The sequence below is a fragment of the Brachyhypopomus gauderio genome, chromosome 11 (genome assembly GCF_052324685.1).
Source record: "Brachyhypopomus gauderio isolate BG-103 chromosome 11, BGAUD_0.2, whole genome shotgun sequence".
Classification (NCBI taxonomy): domain Eukaryota; kingdom Metazoa; phylum Chordata; class Actinopteri; order Gymnotiformes; family Hypopomidae; genus Brachyhypopomus; species Brachyhypopomus gauderio.
The window spans coordinates 2859707-2878613 of record NC_135221.1 but is presented as its reverse complement, the minus strand read 5'-3'; the positions used below and the strand labels follow the sequence as shown (position 1 = coordinate 2878613).

Genomic DNA, 18907 nt, shown 5'->3' with positions numbered 1-18907 from the left:
AAGCTATTATCTGACCCGCAGACCAGCAGATAAAGCTATAAAGTGCAGGAATGTTGAAGACAGAGGTCACTGGTTAACAGCGGCTAGTCCAAGGTGCAGTGGCAGACAGTGAGCGCCTGAACACTGTTAGTAAGGTTAGAATGTCACGAGACAGTCACTTCATAAATCGGTTAAAATGCAAAGGGAACAAATAAGCTTTAGCTAAAGTATGGCTGGAATGCAGACCTAACCAGACCGAACCAGGCGTGTTTGACACAGAGAAGGCACCTTCCGGATGCGAAGAAGAAGTCGTATCTGACTGCAGTGACATAGCAAATTGTCTCGTCCGCTGTCTCTTGTTATGGTGCATATAGAACAAGTCTAACCAGACGGACTGCTTCGTTACGACTGTAGGTGTCGAAACAATCCTTCACGTAAGGTCCTTTTATATAGACGTGATTGCATGTTGATAGGAGGGGCTTTAATGAAGGAATGTGAAGACCTGTTGCTTTCTTTGAAATGTTGTGAATGAGAGATTTGATTTGTTTCCGTCCATTGTATCGAGAACCCAAACAATTCCTGACCTAGAGAACAGAGGGAGAGAAAAGCATGGTACAAATGATAAGATTAAGAACAGAATGAGAGAGAGAGAGAGAGAGAGAAAGTAAAAGCTATAGAGAGAGAGAGAGAGAGAGAGAGAAAGTAAAAGCTATAGAGAGAGAGAGAGAGAGAGAGAGAGAGAAAGTAAAAGCTATAGAGAGAGAGAGAGAGAGAGAGGGGGGGGGGGGGAGAAGGACAGATTTAGAGGTGGAGTTTTGGATACTTCCTCAGAGTAGTGGCTGGTTTCTCTTCAGCTCACATGTGACAGCGACACCCACACACACCCTCACACTGACCCAGAAGAGCTTTGCAGACGAGCAGGAGTGTGTTGGCTGTGGAGGGGTCCGTATGAGAACAGCGTGCCCAAGCCCGTTACGCTGCTCCCATGAAGGACGGCCGGCCAGGCGGGAGGCGGCCCTACAGAGGTACTGCGTCTGACTGCCGCGCGCTTAGCCCGTAACCAGGTGAACCTTTGAGTCTGTGGTGGTGAGGCTTCTTCACCGATGACGTACTTGTGTCTGCAGTGTTTCCACTCCATGGCTGCAGGGCCAGTGTGGTGTATGGAGCTACCAGACCTGCTTCTGCGTTCTGGGGGTTTTTCTTGTTTCTCCTGCTGGTGTCCCGTTCAGACACCTCTGTATCAGCTTCTGTGACTGTCTTATAAATATCACAATACGAATGCGACATCTTGTCTCTCCGGTCTGGGTCTGTTTCAGCCGTTAACCTCGCAGTGCCTGTTCACTAGCCTGTGAAGTTGAGAGGACACTTAGGCCCACGAGGGAGATATTCTAAACTTAGCGCTTATGGTCTGGGTTCAGGTTACAGTCTTCTCTCTCACGGACGGTGGTGCACAGCAGATAAACAGAGCTCCTGTCCCTGGTGAACTTTAGATATGTTCTTGTTCGATAAAACACATTTCTCAGTTGTAATGTCATGTCTATAGAACTCTTATGTCAGCATGTTATTGTAGCATGTTATGTTATTGTAGTTATTGTAATATTAAGCAGAGGTGGATATGCCTGTATTCACTTGTATTCACTGCTACCTTTGAGATCTGGGGATTTTATGAAATGGGCTGTGTATAGAACTGCCATTCAGAGTATTATTAGATTGTGTTGAGTAGACAGACGTTTGGGAGATGCTGTTGTAGAGATACGCTGTAATGTGGCGGCTTGTTGTTTACCGCTGTTCAAAACCCATCAGACCGGCTCAAATTTGATTAGTTCCTAACAGACTCTCTCACATGCACTGCAAAGTGGGGACTGTTCTCTCCACCGTCAGCAAAATTAACGTGTGTGGCAGAGAGACTGTTTGGCTCGGTAAAGGGGGAGTTGAGGAATTATCAGGTGATATTCTGCTTCACGAGGAGTCATGTTACTTCACAGAGCTTCTGATATTACAGTGACACTGTCATCCGTCTCCCCAATCCTTTCACAACCTTTTCCCACACACATACACTCACTTAAAACCATGGAAATCCACATGTGGACCACTGCAGCCACTAGAGGGCGCTGAAGAGCTGGGTCTGCCCTCTCTCACGCTTCCAACTGGATGTTTACACAGGAAATTGGATAAAAAATAATGGGACTGTCCTGGCATGAGAAGTGCTGAGTGTCGTTTGTGTTGGGACACACTGTCATGGCTGACGAGGAGCAACCAGTGCGAACGCTGCGTCTGCACAGGACGAACGGAGAACAAGTCTAGGGAAGATAGACACACTTCACACATGCTGGGACACTTACGGCTGTAATGCTGTTGTTGTAGTCTTTTCTTTTATTGTGCTAGTATAAGCGCCTGAATCACACACACACACACACACACACACACATGCACAATCACAATTACACACACACACACATACCCAGCATGCAGTGACACGGACCAACCCACACCAACATGCCAGCAGCAGGACTTGCACTGTACATTACATTCACACGCTGCCAGAGAGCGAAAGGAGAAGAAGGGATAGGTCACTGAGAGAGAGGGAGAGCGAGAAAGAGGGGGAGAGAGAGAGAGGGAGAGAGAGAGAGAGAGAGACGGATATGATGAGTAGAGAGTAAACACTCAGGATGCAGACACAAAGGCAAAGAGCATAAGGGAGCACAGGAAGGAGAGAGAGACAGGAAGACCCAGAGAGAGAGAGAGAGAGAGAGAGAGAGAGAGAGAGAAGAGCTTCTCCACCGGCCCGACATCACAGCCGCTGAATCGGCTCCCAGCAGGCACTGGGCTGCTGCCTCTGTGGAGGAGACGAGCTCGTGGTCCACACCATGGCATGCAGATGCTGCTCCTGTCTGCTCTCGTGTCTGAGAACCTGCTTCTTGCTTTCAGGTTGGTGCCCATCCTGGTTCTCGTAGGGTTTTTGCCATGAGAAGGAAGTTTGACTTGCGCAGGCAGACTTCAGTGTATTGCGGTGCAACATGGGTAATAGACTTATCCATGAAGGTAACGCACGTGGTGAGATCATCTTAGCCGATGTTCCTGCTTGTGTCCGCGTGGTACCGCTCTGCTCCCTGTGACTGTGACTAATTTTGTGACGTACAGGCTCATATAATGGGTTGGTGTCTTGCGTGTGATTAATGGAACTTTTATGTTGCTTTTATATTGTTTGGGCTGCTTTTAAATGATGCATTATTCATTGCATCGTTTTCCTGACTTGTGAGTGAAGCTTCGTCTACCTGCTGCGATCATGTCAGTACAACTAATCTCAAATCACTGGCTGATCGGAGGATCTATAATCACATCAGATTGCTGTCCAGGATGTGACTGCCCTGGCATGACTGGTAGTGTAATGGTAGTGTGTAAGTGGGTTTTGTACAAAGTGCATGTGTCCCTGTGTAAGTGTGTTGTGTCTAACCTGTGTGTTCACCCCTGACCAGGCTGCGAGGGTGTCGGTGCCCGTTGAGGTCCAATCGTGGTCCAATCGGTCCTTTCCCCTTAATGTCTCAATCCTTAAGGCATCTTTGGTTTTCACACAGTTCATACGCTTTAACGCATTACTAATGCCTCCCCTCCCATCTCCGTAGAGATATCGACTGCCGAGCTCGATGCTTTATGGAATGAACCCCCATACACAATAACAGCAGCCAATGAGCTCTTTCCAGGAAATGATGTCATAGCTACTGGTAAGACTATATCACCTGGAATAAGGTGACACTGATGACTGACACCGAACACTTTTGCAGAACACAGCAATGGGTTTTCAAAGACTGAAGCCTGGTTTGATTTTTTTTGCCAAATACATTTAATAACAAAAGGTCCTTTGCTGAACTAAAACAGCAACTAATACACTACACAGTCTAACAGGTCACAGCTTTTGTGTCATGTACTTTGTATGTATTTGAACATCCTCTTAATACAATGCACAAAACTGGGAAGGTCTTCCTATCCTGAGACCACCTGACTGATATTTATAGAGCTGCTATGATGCTGCTGTCAGTTCCTGCTTTTTCTCAGTAGGAAGTTGCATGATTGCTACAGCAGCTCTGATACGTTTACCACTAAATAACCCAATTATCGTCGTTCCCACGTGTGAGGGGAACTTGGAAAATGTTTACCATTGTGTTTTATAAGTCACGAAGTTCTTTCATTTGTGCTGCTAAGAGTTTGTTCACCTACACAATTAATCAGCCATTAAGGTTCAGTTAAAGGAGCCCTGTCAGAGTCAGTGAGGGCTGATCTCAGCCGTCGGTGTGCTGTGAGTGACCCAGCGCACAGCGCACAGGTTTCTGAGGCCAGCGTCTTGTGTTTGGTGCAGGAGAGGAGGAGGAGGAGGGAGGTGAAGCGGAGGTGGAGGGAGATGAGATCACTGGGGAGAGTTACTGGAAGAGGAAAGAACCCCTCAGCAAGACCAGCTCCGTCTCCCTGGCGGCCGGCGAGCGTTTCTCTTCAGGTATCAGCGCCGTGGCTTCAGCCGGGCCGTTAGACCTGAGTGGGAAGGTGCTTGTAATGGACTTTAATGGCATGTGTGATTCAGCATGTTCTCCGAGCTAATGCCCTAAAGTGTCTGCTCAGCCTGTTCATCTCTCAAAAGTCCTGATTGTACAAAGGGACGCGTACTGCTAATACAGGACATAACGTCATGATGGTGCTATTGTAGTTCACATGCGTACACTTCCAGAACAGGCATCGTTTAGTTCCTCTGTGTGGGTGATAGTCACTAGAGCTCGGCCTGTACAGGATGTCTAAACTGCGTGTTTGTGGTCTAGACGTGGTTCTGCTGTTCAGTGGGAGAAGGAGGTCCAATCTGCAACCTGACGGTCGCCTACAGGAGGCGCTGCGCACCCGCCTGAGAGTCGTGGAGAGTAACAGCCAAGATGTTATTCAGCTGTTTAAAGTGCGATGATGCTTTTACTTTAACCTGTGAAACGTTGCAACACAATACTGAACAGGCATGGAGGCATGACCACAGTCCTAATCCACGCTCCGAATTCACTGTGGTTTTCACTAGGATCTGTCAGCCCGCTTGGTTTCGGTGCACGCTGAGAAAGATTGCTTCGTGATCACCTTCAAGACGGTGGAGGAAATCTGGAAGTTCTCTACGTACCTGGCTTTAGGTGAGGCGGGCGCACAGCGCTTTGTGTCCTTTTGACAGAAAGTATTTATGACACGCGCTTCATGGGATATCGATGATGTGTTTCAGGATATGTAGCGAGGTGTCTCGAGAACTTCCTGTGTGATGAGACCTTCTGGCTGGACCCCGAGATACTCAGCGATGTGGAGATCTGTGTGACCGTGGACGAAGAACACCTGGCCACCCTCTACCTGGGGCTGCTACTGCAGGAGGGTGGGAGTGGCGTCATCACTGTACAACAGTTCAACCTTCAATAGGAAGAATCCACTTCACTTTTCCTCTGTGTGTGTGTGAACGAGAAAATCCCCTTCCTAACGTGATTCACGCCAGAGCTGCAGAGGCACATACAGCTCACAGTTCTCCAGAAGATGATTTAGCCTTCGGTCCAGTCAGAAAACACACTGCTTCTTTTTTACCGTGTGGAAATGTGAATTAATACACCTCTTCGAGGACTCCATCAAACAGTATTGCCATTATCTTTCCACATCGTTCACAAGTTCGGTAGAACTACTTCAATTAGTTTACACATTTGCTACGTTTGTCTGTAGGGTCATTCTTTTCCAAAGCTCTGCTGACCAGTGAAGACCCCCAGGAAGAGGAGGAGCTATCCTACAAGAAGAACGATCTGGTTATGGTGAAGGACATTGGCCATGAGTCCATGTGGGAGGGCACCCTGCTGTCGAATGGACAACATGGCCTGGTGTCTGTCCACGCCATGCAGCCACTACCGTACCCTTTCTACCAGTGAGTGCCTCCCACGCTCCTCCTGGGAGCATGATCGCATCAAATGCAGACGCATTCATGCAGCAGAGTATCGTGTAGGTCACAATTTCTCTAGTGGAGTAACAGAACTGGTCCGTTGTGTTTTTAAAGGTGGTTTCTTAGGAAGTATCCTGGAAATGCAGGAGGAGTTTCATCTGCTCAAAGTCTATTTGACCAGCCTATAGGTGAGATAGTGATGCTAAATGCTCCTACTGCTATGGCAATGAACCACTAATGTTTACTGTGAGCTTGAGGAGTTTTGATTTCTTGGTAATGTTTATTCCTGCAGTCACTGGCATCTGTGTAGCAGTCGCAGACCATAACCCAACGGTTAAAGATGAACTGCAGTTCAGTGAAGGAGATCTGATACAGGTGGATGGCTTGCTCATCAGATCCATGAATCTGTTCATAGGAAGACACCTGTCCAGTGGACACACTGGATTTGTCCACAAGGCCCATGTGAAACCTGAGAATATCAATCCACTGTAAGAAAGAGGAATAAAAATCCTTATATTATGCTAGCTTTAAAAAAATGCTCTTCCTCTCAGTGTGAAGTAAAACATTTGAGTCCATTACCCCCTTAGCACACAGAAATGTAGATGTATTTATATAAACTAGCTGACAAGTGTGTGTTTTCATTTGACCTTGGCTGAATCTGTTTCTCTGTGACTGGCTGTTGGTAGGGGGTGAGGGGGGTGAGGGGGGTGAGGGGGGGTGAGGGGGGGTGAGGGGAGTGCAGTTATGTGGTGATGTGATGAGGAGGTCAGAATTGGAGTCATGTGGTGGATAATACTGCCTTTGTTGGTCATTCCACAGCGATGGACAATTGGTCTTTTTGAGTGAGGCGGAGAAAGTGGCTCTTTTGCAGTTTAACCCCTGCCACGAGCAACGACACACTGGACTACTGAACAAGCACTTCTCCAGTGACATCAGCACTGTGTACAGATTAGGTAGGAAACACAACCCCCATCTGTCTCCAACATCCCTGAAAGAGGGAGGAGACTTTATTTAGCATTTAATTTTGTCAATGATGTGTTAACAGATCGACTGGACAAATCAGATTTTAACTACATCAGAAACCAACCCAATCAAGGTAATCTTTCCCTCTGTGATTAATGACATCACATCACATGTGCACTTGTGATATTTCAAAGACTCAGTGAGAATTTTATTTGCATAATCTCCCAGCACAGAAAACCCCAGTGGAAGCCCGGAGGAGCATTATATCCACTATCTCAGAGAAGAGCGATACGACACCCATCCAGTCCTCTCCACGCCCTTCTTTTTATGCCTCTCAGAGTTACCTGGAAAGGGACCAGGAGGCACTGTCCTTCAACCCGGAGGACACGTTCCGAGAGATGGACGAGTTTGAGGAAGACCCTCCAAACTACACGAACGAGGGCATGTGGGAAAACGACGAGGCAGAGGTCACTGAACCCACCCTGACCCTCCTCAACACGGATCATTTCGAAGACCCCATGCTGGCGCTGTACGACCTCTCCTACTCCTTCGTTGACACAGTGTTTGGGGGTCTCCAAGAGGACGAGGTGCTCCTGCGTCTGGAGGGTCTGCGTGAGGGGGCTAAGAAGCGGCACATGACGTGGGCCCACCGCCGGGTCTGCTTCCTCCTGGGACGGCTGTCCACCAAGAGGCTGAAGTTCTCACAGGCTCGGGTCTACTTTGAGGAGGCCCTGAAGATCCCGGTGGAGGGGTTTGACGACAAACCTCTGCTGATCGCCCTTTACACCAACCTCACTGCCGTCTACCTCAAGCAAAGGATGACGGAGAAGCTCCCCTACACGCTGGAGAAAGCCAGCGCTCTCCTGCTGTGCCTCCCGTGCCACAGCTTCTGCTCCGTGGACGAGTTTGAGCTACTGAAGCCCATCCTGCGTAAAGCTGTGGTGGACAACGACAAACACCTCCAGGCAAGGACTTGCTATCTTATTGTTTGCCTCTTCTTACTACAGAGGAAGATCGAGGAAGCGTTGCCTTTCGTGGAAAGGCTTCAGTTTCTCACTGTCACTCTCTCGGCAGAGGAAGGGAGGCCAATAGGTCCGGTGGACCTTAACTGGGTCCTGTGTAGGCTGTACCATAAAAAGTACCTACCTCACCTTGCCCTGGCTGCTCTCAGCCTGGACTCACGCCAAGGCCTGTCCCTGGATGATGCCTTTCAGAAGGTGGAGCTGTTTATTAAGAACTCGCTCAGACTGAATCCTCGGTGGAAAGACCACAGCAGTTTGCTCCCAGCCCAGGTGGTCGTGTACCTGCAGCAGACCCTGGCCATAGCCAGCTGTGGAGAGGACCTGAAGACCCAGAGGGACCTGTGCCTGTGTTTGGCCTACGTGTACCAGCAGTACGGGGTCTTGGACAAGGCCGTGCCCTACGCCCAGCAGGCCGTGCAGGCCGGGAGCCGCGTGAACGACGAGGAGGGCTTCGAAGCGTCTGTGTTGCTGGCTTGGCTCCTGGTGCTGACCGAAGAACCGGAGAAAGCCCACGCCACTCTGAAGCCTCTCCTCCGGTCTCTGAATGAGACAGACAGCCCCACACAGCGCGGCGTGGTCCACAACCTGCTGGCCCTGTGCCTCCGTAAGCAGGGCAAAGTTACGGAAGCGGCACGGAGCTTTCATTACGCGCTGAAGATCTCGCAGGAGAACGGGAACAAGCGCAACGAGGCCCTGGCTCTGGCCAACCTGGGCTGCCTGGCGCTGTCAGTAGGAGCTCCGGTCCTGGCAGAGAGCTTCCTGCTGAGGTCCCTACACTTCTTCCAGTGTCTCTCCGAGAGGCCGTCTGATGAAGAACACGTCCAGGCTCTTCTATGGCTGGGCAGAAGCTACAAAGACAGAGGAGCAGGTCTGGAAGTCAGACTTTGCTATGAGTGGGGCCTTCTAATTGCCATCAGTGCCAAAAATCTACACAGTGAGTTATGCAAGTGCTTTACTTTTGGGGTCTGTGAACCTTCCTTATTATCGAGCTTTAAATTACAGAAAATTGCCCATTTGACTCGTAACAGTCTCATTTCTATTACAGGCCAGATGGTTGTAGCAAAGGTGCTTAGTCGTCTGTATGCCGACTTGCTGCTCTATGGGCAATGCATCATTTATTACGAGCACTGCGTGGGTCTGTCCAGGGAGCTGAAGGACAAACGTCTGGAGGGAGAGTTCCTGGAGATACTCAGCAGTCTCTACCTCTCCCTGAACACGGAGAAGTGAGACCTCACCATCTTCACCATCACCACATGCTGTACTTATAGAAGCTTAAGACTTTTCCACCATATATACATATATACATGTGTGTGTGTGTATTTACATACGTGTATATATATTATTTATGCATATGTATATTATTAAGTTACTCAAATTCAGTTTGATTAAAGTACAATATACTACCAAGCAATAATGGTTTTAGGTCATCGAGGAAGTCTCTGGATTACACCAAGCAAAGTCTGCGGATTTCTATCGACCTGGGGAGGAGACAGGAGGAGTCGCAGACCTGGCTCCAGGTGGGTCGTATCTACTACCTGATCCAGGAGGACGAGCTTGCCGACATGTACCTCCAGGTGAGGGAGAGACCGTCACCATCATCTAACATCTAGCGTGCGACGCCTCTGACGGGGTGTTGCCGTAAGTCCAGGCGGATTAAACCAGTTTTTTGCAGGCAGCAGTTAAGACGGCGTTGAGGATGAGCGAGCCATTCTTCACCATGAGCATCTACGAAGAGGCCGGAGACGTCTTCTTCAAAGGGCACAGGAACCGCATGGCGGCGCTGCCTTTCTTCAGGGTACGTGTGTCGCCTCGTGAGGTCCAGTGTTCACCTCGCCGCGCGTGTGCTCGTGAGCTCCAGCCTTCAGGACAGCTGTAGTCCTGTGTGGGGAGTGACGGCGTGTCCGTGCGCTGTGTGTGCAGGACGGCGCCTTGCCCTTCGCCAGGAGCATTAAGGACGTGCACTCAGAGTACAGGCTGCTGAATAAACTGTCTGAGCTGCTTCTGAGCGAGGACAACAAACAGGAGGCCCTGAAGTACGCAGACCTCGCCGTGCAGATCAGTCAGAGCACTGGTACGAGCCTCTCGTCTCCTCAAACCCACACCCCTTCAGCTCCTGTCACCCAGGAAGCATATTCTAACTGTGACGGCGTCTCTGAGAGAAGCAGCACTTTATGCAAACCTAGCACTCTGTCGCCCCCTGCAGTTCAAACACACACACCACATTCCAGATGCTCATTCTTTATTTCTCCTTTGTCTTTCTTTGTTTTTGAACGGACAGCTTTCGGTTAATGAAGCGCTCTGTGCCCTCTAATTAGGAGTGCGTCTGAATGAAAGGGCGGCCTACCACCGCCTGGCATCAGTCTACTACTGTCTGGAGCAGTATGAGCTGGCTGAGAACTACTATCTGAAGGCTTTGTCCCTCTCTCCTGCTGTCCTGGAGCACGTGATCGAGGCACGCTACTATGTCAAGGTCTACAGCCGACTGGCCAATTTCACGCTGCACAAACTGAAGGTGAGATATCATAAACCATCACATGACCTGTCATAAAGCATCACATGACCTGTCATAAACCATCACATGACCTATCATAAAGCATCACATGACCTGTCATAAAGCATCACATGACCTATCATAAAGCATCACATGATCTGTCATAAAGCATCACATGACCTATCATAAACCATCACATGACCTGTCATAAACCATCACATGACCTATCATAAAGCATCACATGACCTGTCATAAACCATCACATGACCTATCATAAACCATCACATGACCTGTCATAAAGCATCACATGACCTATCATAAACCATCACATGACCTGTCATAAAGCATCACATGACCTATCATAAACCATCACATGACCTGTCATAAAGCATCACATGACCTATCATAAAGCATCACATGACCTGTCTTAAAGCATCACATGACCTGTCATAAAGCATCACATGACCTGTCTTAAAGCATCACATGACCTGTCTTAAAGCATCACATGACCTGTCATAAAGCATCACATGACCTGTCGCTAGCCTTCACAGCTGCAGGTGTGTGTAATAAAGATGAATGTGTCTATAGGACGCCTTTGATGCCATGGGTTACTTCCACCTGGCCCTGGCAGCAGCTCTGGAGGACAGAGGACGTCCTGATGTCCTGTACGTCCTGTACATGAAGCTGGCTGAGATCCACGCCACCCACATCCCCGACGCCGAGCTCAGCCTGGCCTACATGACCAGTGCGCGGAGTTTGAAGAGGGAGCTGTCGGACGCTGCTGGGAGCCGTGACCCTGAGCGGGACTTCACTAACGCGGGACTCTCCGAGGCTGAATCTCTCGTCCTGTCGTCTCCCGTCCCTTCCAGCCCTGACTCAGACTTTTTTGAGTTCGACGCTTGTCTCCCGGCGCCTGGCCAGATGCAGACTGAGCTCGTGGAGTATCAGTATGCTGACCACAGCCGAGAAGAGAAAACAGACGCTGGCCAATCAGACGACAGCAGCTCTGACTTGATACGAGATCCCAGCGCTGTTAATCAGGCGACCAACACTGGCCACACATACGCTTACTCAGTGGACACAGAGTTTTGACTTAACCAGTTTGGGCAGGTTGGCGATGTCTTAGTAATTTCTTTAAACCACAAAGAAAATTTCATTATGTCAGTAAAATATTTAAGTGTCCTGTGAGTATTATTTTTGGTCAAATATTGAATATTTTCTTTAAATATAAGAGGAAATATTTTATATTATTTGAGAGCTCTGATTTTTTTTCAGGGCTTTGACACCTGTAGCATAATTATATGATGTAAATATACCTGTTGATTATTGAGCTGTATGATCTTTTTTTATGTTAAATCGATAAATCTTTTTTTCTACTTTTTAAATGTTACAAAGAAAACTTATTAAAGTCACTGTTAAATCCACAAGAACAACTTCTGTTGATTTTTGACTCCAAAGCCGCTTTGTCACTATTGTGCTGCACAGTTATTCAACATCATGGTTTAGGTTTTTATGACTTTTATTCAACATCAACAACGTCATTTATGTCAGGGGCCTCAAATGCAAAATTAGACTGAGATCAGATTTCCCAAGAATGTCCGCTAGAGGGCAGTAGAGATCGCCAATACTACTGAAAACGAGGCTATTACTACTGCACACGGGAACTGATTTACTTTACAAAAGTTTAGGCCTATATATCGTCACACTTTCTATGCTGTATGTATGTTTACGTTTGCGAGTACTACGTGTACTACTATTATTAATAATAGTAAAAAATCTTTTTATTTAGCCCAAATAAAAGATGCATTAATAAAGTAAAGAATCAGAATCAGAATCAGAAAAAGTTTTATTGCCATTGTCAATGAACAGGGTTCGCAGACTAGGAATTTGTTTCGGCATTAAGGTGCAACAAAAAACAAGTAATGATAAGGGAATATAAATAGAATGAATAAAGTGAATAAAAGATTAATAAAAATACAAAGGGCATAAAAATACAGGGGCAGAATGTGCAACAGTAGGCTAATAGGATAAATATGAACTAATCTATATAGAGCTTAAAATATTCATGGCCATTTAAGTTTCGCTGTTTGGGTCGACAGCTCTCCTTTGTAGTGCCTGTATAAAATGCCAAAGTTGTTATCTTGTCACTTCATCACCGTCATTGTTCGTCTCGTGTCCTGCGCGCTTCAATCTTCTCACAGTGCGTCCTGACTGGCGCGCGAGATGTTCCTGATCTCCAGCCTGCAGGTTTAGTAACGTGCGCGTGGCTCTCTGAAGCCTGCTGTGACTCCAAGAGCCGCTCTGTCTGCGTTTCACGAATATGAGAGCTTTAGTGGACAACATACATACATATAAACAGTATAGAACGACAAACATTTAATAGATAAAATGAAAAAAAAAAATTAAATAATTAAAAAATAAAGGAAGTTCAGGAAGGAAGTTATTAAAAAATGTGAATCAAATTCATAATCAAAGGTGCAGGGGAAGGGATTTGTTTTCAGTGCAGCTGTAAAGATGTGGTGTGAAGAAGATGTGGGCTCCTCTGAGTTCCTCCAGGGAAGCGCAGGAGCTGATGTGTTTCACTCTAATTCCAGCCACTAGAATTGACCAGTCTCTATTGATCTAAGAGGCTAGTGGCCTTGTATTCCTCTACCATGCCAGTAATGATTTCTAAACAAGCAGTAGTTCTTTAGAATCGACCCCTGTGCTAACCAGGAGCCCGCCGAGGCAGAACTGGGACAATATGCTCACTTTTCTTTTTGCCCGTTTGCCTTCTGGATCAGCAGGCGTCCAAGGGCCAAAGACCTGAGTGCATTTATTACAACAACATGGTCTTTGGTATCTTGAGTCTTGGGTTCATGTTAAACATTAACGTCCAAACTTTCTCCTTTTGTGCTGGAAGGAATTTTGTGTTCTGTCGTTCTTTCATACGCAGGACGTGATTGTAGCGCTCTCCTAATGCGGGTCTCCTAATGCGGGTAGGTGGGACGGCCCGATGTAGATGCAGCTGTCAGCTGTGAAGCTGTGGTGGGCAGTGTTGTTATTCTGCGTTATTCAGCCTAATGGAGGAGGCACAGGTTAACTGGGATGTGTCCAAGGATCAGGGCCAGTGTAACGTGTTTGATGTTATGACGGAAGAGTTCAGGCGTAAACTATGATGGGTTTCTAAACATCTGATTGTTGTTTGTTTATTCCGTTTTTGGATTCCCCCCCCCCAATATTTCTCTGTTTACTCAAATCCAATCACCACCCATCATGTAAACGTCCCCTGTTACACATCAGCAGCCAATCAGGGAGCATGAGGGCTGTCACATGTTCCCTCCAAGCACATGCTGTCAATCATCACTTCTTTCCAAGCTACAGCTTGTGTGACTTCATGGATTGAATTGACCCACTCAGAGGACAGCACTAGCCACGCCTCTCTGATGCGTGAGCTCACAGACACCCGTGATTGGCCGGTTGTCACTGGAATTGTTTTGAGTCCCCTTGCTCCCTGTGAGTCTGTGTGTTTTCTCAAGCTCCCAGTCACACATGTCTGTGGTATCACTGGGGAACAAACTTACAATCTTCCAATGATGGGGCAAAGGTTTCTCGTTTGGACAGCTAACGTTGTCTTGTGCGTACAGAGTAGGACCACACAACAACCTCATGACCACCAGAGATTATTTTTCAGAGAATTTATTTTCATTTCTTTGTGCTAACAGAACTCTTTGTGTTTGCCAGTGAGTGTGTATTTGTTTGCATATTGTGTGTGTGTGTGTGTGTGTGTGTGTGAGAGAGAGAGAGAGAGAGGGAGAGAGAGAGAGAGAGAGAGAGAGAGAGAGAGAGAGTGTATGTCTGTGTGCGCGTGTGTGTGTGTGTGTATGTGTGTGCTTTTATACTTCAGTGGCAGTGAAAAATGTCACTTTGGCACCTTTTCATGTGGATAAAGAGCTGTTTCTGGAAGGATTGTGGGACCTTATTTGGAACACTCTCCTGAAACTGTCCTGAATCTGTCCTGAAACTGTCCTGAAACTGTCCTGAATCACAGACGATCACAGATATCTGTCTATCACAGACTAATCAAGCAGTTCTGCATTCCGCTTCTCATTGGCCAACATTAAGTGCCTGGAGCTTTTCTTCATTTGATGTTCAGTACAAAACACGATGTCCACACAGTTTCATGGAGTCTGGGCCTCACTGAGCAGAGAGTATGTGACACGCATGGCAAGCGTCCTGGCTCCTTCAGGGCCAGCTGAGCGTTAGCACCCATGCTGATGACCACACGTGCTACTGCCCCGTCTCACGGAGACTGAGACACGCTTCAGACGCAGCTACAGTTCTGGCCAAACAATCCCTGTACTGTGGAGCACACAGAGAGAGGCTGTGGGAAACAGAGGGCCAGGGAGGTGTTTGTGAAGCAGACTCTGGGAGAAGTTGAGTTCTGTGCTCGGGGGGCCGGAGGTCTAATAGGCTGGGCCTTGATTCCACTCCATGTCTCCCTCAGCGTGTGGTGAGAACCGCCAGCTCACCCCCATGAATACCAGCGGGAGACTGCACACCCAGACAGGCACACGTGAGAGACTGCACACCCAGAGAGGCACATGTGAGAGACTGCACACCTAGAGATGTGCACGTGGGAGACTGCACATCCAGATAGGTGCACGTAAGAGACTGCACACCCAGACAGGCACACGTGAGAGACTGCACACCCGGAGAGGCACACGTGAGAGACTGCACACCCAGAGAGGCGCACGTGAGAGACTGCACACCCAGAGTGGCACACGTGAGAGACTGCACACCCAGAGAGGTGCACGTGTGAGACTGCACATCCAGAGAGGTGCACGTGAGAGACTGCACACCAAGAGAGGTGCACGTGGGAGACTGCACACCCAGAGAGGTGCACGTGAGAAACTGCACACCCAGACAGGCACACGTGAGAGACTGCACACCCAGAGATGCACACGTGAGATACTGCACACCCAGAGAGGCACATGCAGTGGACATGCTGTAACAACAAATGACAACATTGTAAATTTAAGTTTGCATTTTGTTGTTTTGTTTTGTTTTTTGACATCTAACCTGATGCCAAATATTTCTTCAAGATTTTTAATTTTAGTATAAAATTAATTTCTATTCAGTTTTTATCTGTAGGATGTTCTTGAGTTTTATGTAATGTACAAGCAATTAAATATTGTTGTATTGTGTTGTATTGTAAATACTTATTCTACATTTTTTTTTAACACTGTTTACTAAAACTAACATGGTCAATATAAGTTTCAGTGCACTAGAAAGTCACTCCGTGTCATCCAGGCTACACACATGTATCTGTGGAGGGGAACAGGTCATCTTGAGATGACGCACATTCTATTCCTGATGAGGCTTCATGACAGAGGGAGCGCTGGAGGAAGTGGGTCCCACACGAGGGCTGCCTCTCCTCTGGGGATCTGCTGTGTTTTTGTGCAGTAATGACTGTCCGTGCCTTTGTGGAGAAGAACGCTAATCACATCATCTCAGCGGCTTCTACTTTTAGCTTCTGTGAACGCTCATAAACCCAGGACATCGTTCTCTTATCAGTACCTGATGGCTTCTATTTCACTCACCACAGGCAAGGAGGTCTAATGTTTCAGCCCTGCCAGGTCTGTCTGAACAGGGTCACGCATAAATCTTTAAGTCCCGCGAAACTGGACGGGCTGACGGCACCCAGGCGAGTGGACGCTGCAGAAACGTGACGGCTGCTTTGAGAACGTCTAATCCCAATAAGCAGGTTCATGCGGGACTGAGGCAGGAGGACGTGATCTCAGGAGGACGTGACCTGAGGACCACAGCAGAGAGAATGGATGGATTACGTTTAACCGAACGTTAGATGATGATGCTGGAGAATCACGTGTAGGCCCAGCTGGTGCTGGTCTCCACGTGCCGTCCACGTATGGATGAGCTGCGATGGCATATAGAGGGCTGTTGCTTTCACGACATCTGTTTTAAACAGGATGAGCTCCCCCAGCATGTGGTCTTCAGCTAGCCCATCACTATGAGAGCCATCTGCAGTTTGGCTGCGCTGTGGTCCAGTGTTACATAACTCAAATGAGCCTTAGCACAGCAATCCTACACACAGAGTGTTCAGAAAGTATCCAGACCCATTTACATGCTCTTGATAGGAATGTGGATGGAATTCAGTATTGTGGATTTGATTCTGGATTGTGGATTTGATTCTGGATTGTGGATTTGAGTCTGGATTACAGAATTGATTCTGGATTACAGAATTAATTCTCGACTGTGAACGAGCAACAACCGGAATGTGTCTGAGATTCGGAGCACACAGTGCTTGTGTAACGCGGCTCGCGCCACGGAGCGAGAGGACGGACACAAGTGCTGAGAAGAGCGAGATTTATTCAGGGGAGTACCGTAATCATCGTCGGATAGCCAGGCAGGGTCGATAACAGGAGGGCAGTCCGTAAAACATGCAAAGACAGGCATCACAACACAGGGAGCACGGGAAACAGGAGAAACACGAAACGGTCAGGCACAGAGAACAGCGATGGGACAGACACGATCACAAATAAATTCAAAATACCGGACAAAGGACAAGGGAGACTCAGGGGCTTTTATACACAGAACTAAACTAGGGACAGGTGATGACAATGACACAGGGGCGTGGTAACAAACGAGGGATTCATAAAACTAACGAGCAGGGCGGGACAAACGGGCAAGAACACAGACACGAGGGAACCCAGAGTGACAGCTAGGAGAGGGGGCGTAGCCGCACGTGACAGAACCCCCCCTCAAAGCGTGCCACTCTGGGGCACGCAAGGGCAGACAGGACAGGGAACCAGACTAGGACAAGACAGGGAACCACGGAACACGGCGAGGGACAGGGACAGCAGACACGGGACGGACCGGAGGAACAGACCAGGGGAAAGCAGGGCACGGAGACCGGGGCACGGCAGGGACAGGGGGACCAGAGACGGGCCAGGAGCTGGGCTGGGGCATGGCGGTACACGGGACACATGGAGACCGGACAGGGCAAGGAGCAGGGCCGGACAGTACAGGACCGGGGACAGACACGGGAGTGGGGCCAGGGGACAAGGCGGAGGCAAACACAGAGGCAAAGACACCATGAACAACGGAGACAGGCACAGGCACAAGGTGGGTGACGACTTGGGGAACAGACATGGGGACAGGGACAGAGACGACACCACAGGAAACAGACACGGGAACAGGAACACAGACCTTGACAGACACAACCACGGGGACAGGGACCAAAACAAAACCAGGGATGGGACCAGGGAGCAAGGGGAACACGGGCAACGGAACATAGGAGGCAAAGGGCGGAGCAGGGGGAACACCAAGTCCATGCCCAACAGGGGGCAGCACAGTCTCTGGGGCGACAGGTGCGGCCGGGCGGCAGGCAGCGGGAACAGGAGCCGGCAGACAGGCAGCGGGAACTGGAGCCGGCAGACAGGCAGCGGGGACAGGCAGGGTCCGCTGGCGGGCAGCGGGGACAGGCAGGGTCCGCTGGCGGGCAGCGGGGACAGGCAGGGTCCGCTGGCGGGCAGCGGGAACGGGAGCCGGCGTGGACGACCTCTCCAGGGTCGCGGGGACAGGAACCGGCGTGGACGACCTCTCCAGGGTCGCGGGGACAGGAACCGGCGTGGACGACCTCTCCAGGGTCGCGGGGACAGGAACCGGCGTGGACTGCTGACGGGCAGCGGGGACAGGAACTGGCGTGGACGACCTCTCCAGGGTCGCGGGGACAGGAACCGGCGTGGACTGCTGACGGGCAGCGGGGACAGGAACTGGCGTGGACGACCCCTCCAGGGTCGCGGGGACAGGAACCGGCGTGGACGACCTCTCCAGGGTCGCGGGGACAGGAACCGGCGTGGACTGCTGACGGGCAGCGGGGACAGGAACCGGCGTGGACGACCCCTCCAGGGTCGCGGGGACAGGAACCGGCGTGGATGAGACACCCTCGGGGGGCGGAACCACCGGGCTGACGTCCTCAGGGGGCGGAACCACCGGGCTGACGTCCTCAGGGGGCGGAACCACCGGGCTGACGTCCTCAGGGGGCGGAACCACCGGGCTGACGTCCTCAGGGGGCGGAACCACCGGGCTGACGTCCTCAGGGGGCGTGACCGCCATACTGACGTCCTCAGGGGGCGGAACCACCGGGCTGACGTCCTCAGGGGGCGGAACCACCGGGCTGACGTCCTCAGGGGGCGGAACCACCGGGCTGACGTCCTCAGGGGGCGGAACCACCGGACTGACGTCCTCAGGGGGCGTGACCGCCATACTGACGTCCTCAGGGGGCGTGACCGCCATACTGACGTCATCGGGGGGCGTGACCGCCATACTGACGTCATCGGGGGGCGTGACCGCCATACTGACGTCATCGGGGGGCGTGACCGCCATACTGACGTGGCTCGTACTCCCCCCCAAAAAATACTTGGGGTTGTCATGTGGAGTAGCCGGCAGGGTCAGAGGCGGTGGGTCCTCCTCCTCAGGGTCCTGGGTGAGCCTGGCAGAACACACAGACACACAAGCTCC

The 18907-nt window shown here is 49.8% G+C and overlaps 2 protein-coding genes across 9 annotated transcripts; one reads left to right on the top strand and one right to left on the bottom strand.

Moving 5' to 3' along the window:
• Positions 1-800: 800 nt before the first annotated feature.
• Positions 801-11806, top strand: sh3tc2 (SH3 domain and tetratricopeptide repeats 2). Of its 8 annotated transcripts, none has more exons than XM_077021069.1 (19): positions 801-1004; positions 2908-3033; positions 3603-3701; positions 4334-4468; positions 4785-4912; positions 5027-5132; positions 5219-5362; positions 5698-5893; positions 6023-6096; positions 6201-6396; positions 6728-6861; positions 6954-7004; positions 7100-8827; positions 8939-9116; positions 9317-9467; positions 9566-9688; positions 9814-9964; positions 10209-10405; positions 10973-11806. In XM_077021069.1, the coding sequence occupies exons 2-19, from the start codon at positions 2997-2999 to the stop codon at positions 11474-11476; spliced, it is 4332 nt and encodes a 1443-aa protein (XP_076877184.1). In that variant the 5' UTR covers positions 801-1004; positions 2908-2996; the 3' UTR covers positions 11477-11806. The 8 variants fall into 8 exon arrangements, with proteins under 8 accessions (XP_076877184.1, XP_076877182.1, XP_076877185.1 ...); XM_077021070.1 differs by having other exon boundaries at positions 802-1004; positions 2908-3021; XM_077021067.1 differs by lacking the exon at positions 2908-3033 and having other exon boundaries at positions 801-2907.
• Positions 11807-12836: 1030 nt separating this feature from the next.
• On the bottom strand, positions 12837-18502 carry LOC143527592 (uncharacterized). The gene is made up of 2 exons (XM_077022904.1): positions 18024-18502; positions 12837-17984 (listed from the first exon to the last, which is right to left on the bottom strand). Exons 1-2 carry the CDS (start codon positions 18500-18502, stop codon positions 17198-17200), a joined length of 1266 nt encoding a protein of 421 aa, XP_076879019.1. The 3' UTR covers positions 12837-17197.
• Between the last annotated feature and the right edge of the window lie 405 nt (positions 18503-18907).

What these genes read in the sequence shown, in the direction of transcription:
- sh3tc2 (XM_077021067.1), top strand. Translation starts at nt 2,847, where the DNA reads ATGGCATGCAGATGCTGCTCCTGTCTGCTCTCGTGTCTGAGAACCTGC. An exon ending in CAGAAACCAACCCAATCAAG is followed by an intron (nt 7,005 to 7,099) that starts GTAATCTTTCCC and finishes ATAATCTCCCAG; the next exon opens with CACAGAAAACCCCAGTGGAA. An exon ending in TCACGCTGCACAAACTGAAG is followed by an intron (nt 10,406 to 10,972) that starts GTGAGATATCAT and finishes ATGTGTCTATAG; the next exon opens with GACGCCTTTGATGCCATGGG.
- LOC143527592 (XM_077022904.1), bottom strand. Translation starts at nt 18,502, where the DNA reads ATGGCGGTCACGCCCCCTGAGGACGTCAGCCCGGTGGTTCCGCCCCCT. An exon ending in GTCCCCGCGACCCTGGAGAG is followed by an intron (nt 17,985 to 18,023) that starts GTCGTCCACGCC and finishes GACCCTGGAGAG; the next exon opens with GTCGTCCACGCCGGTTCCTG.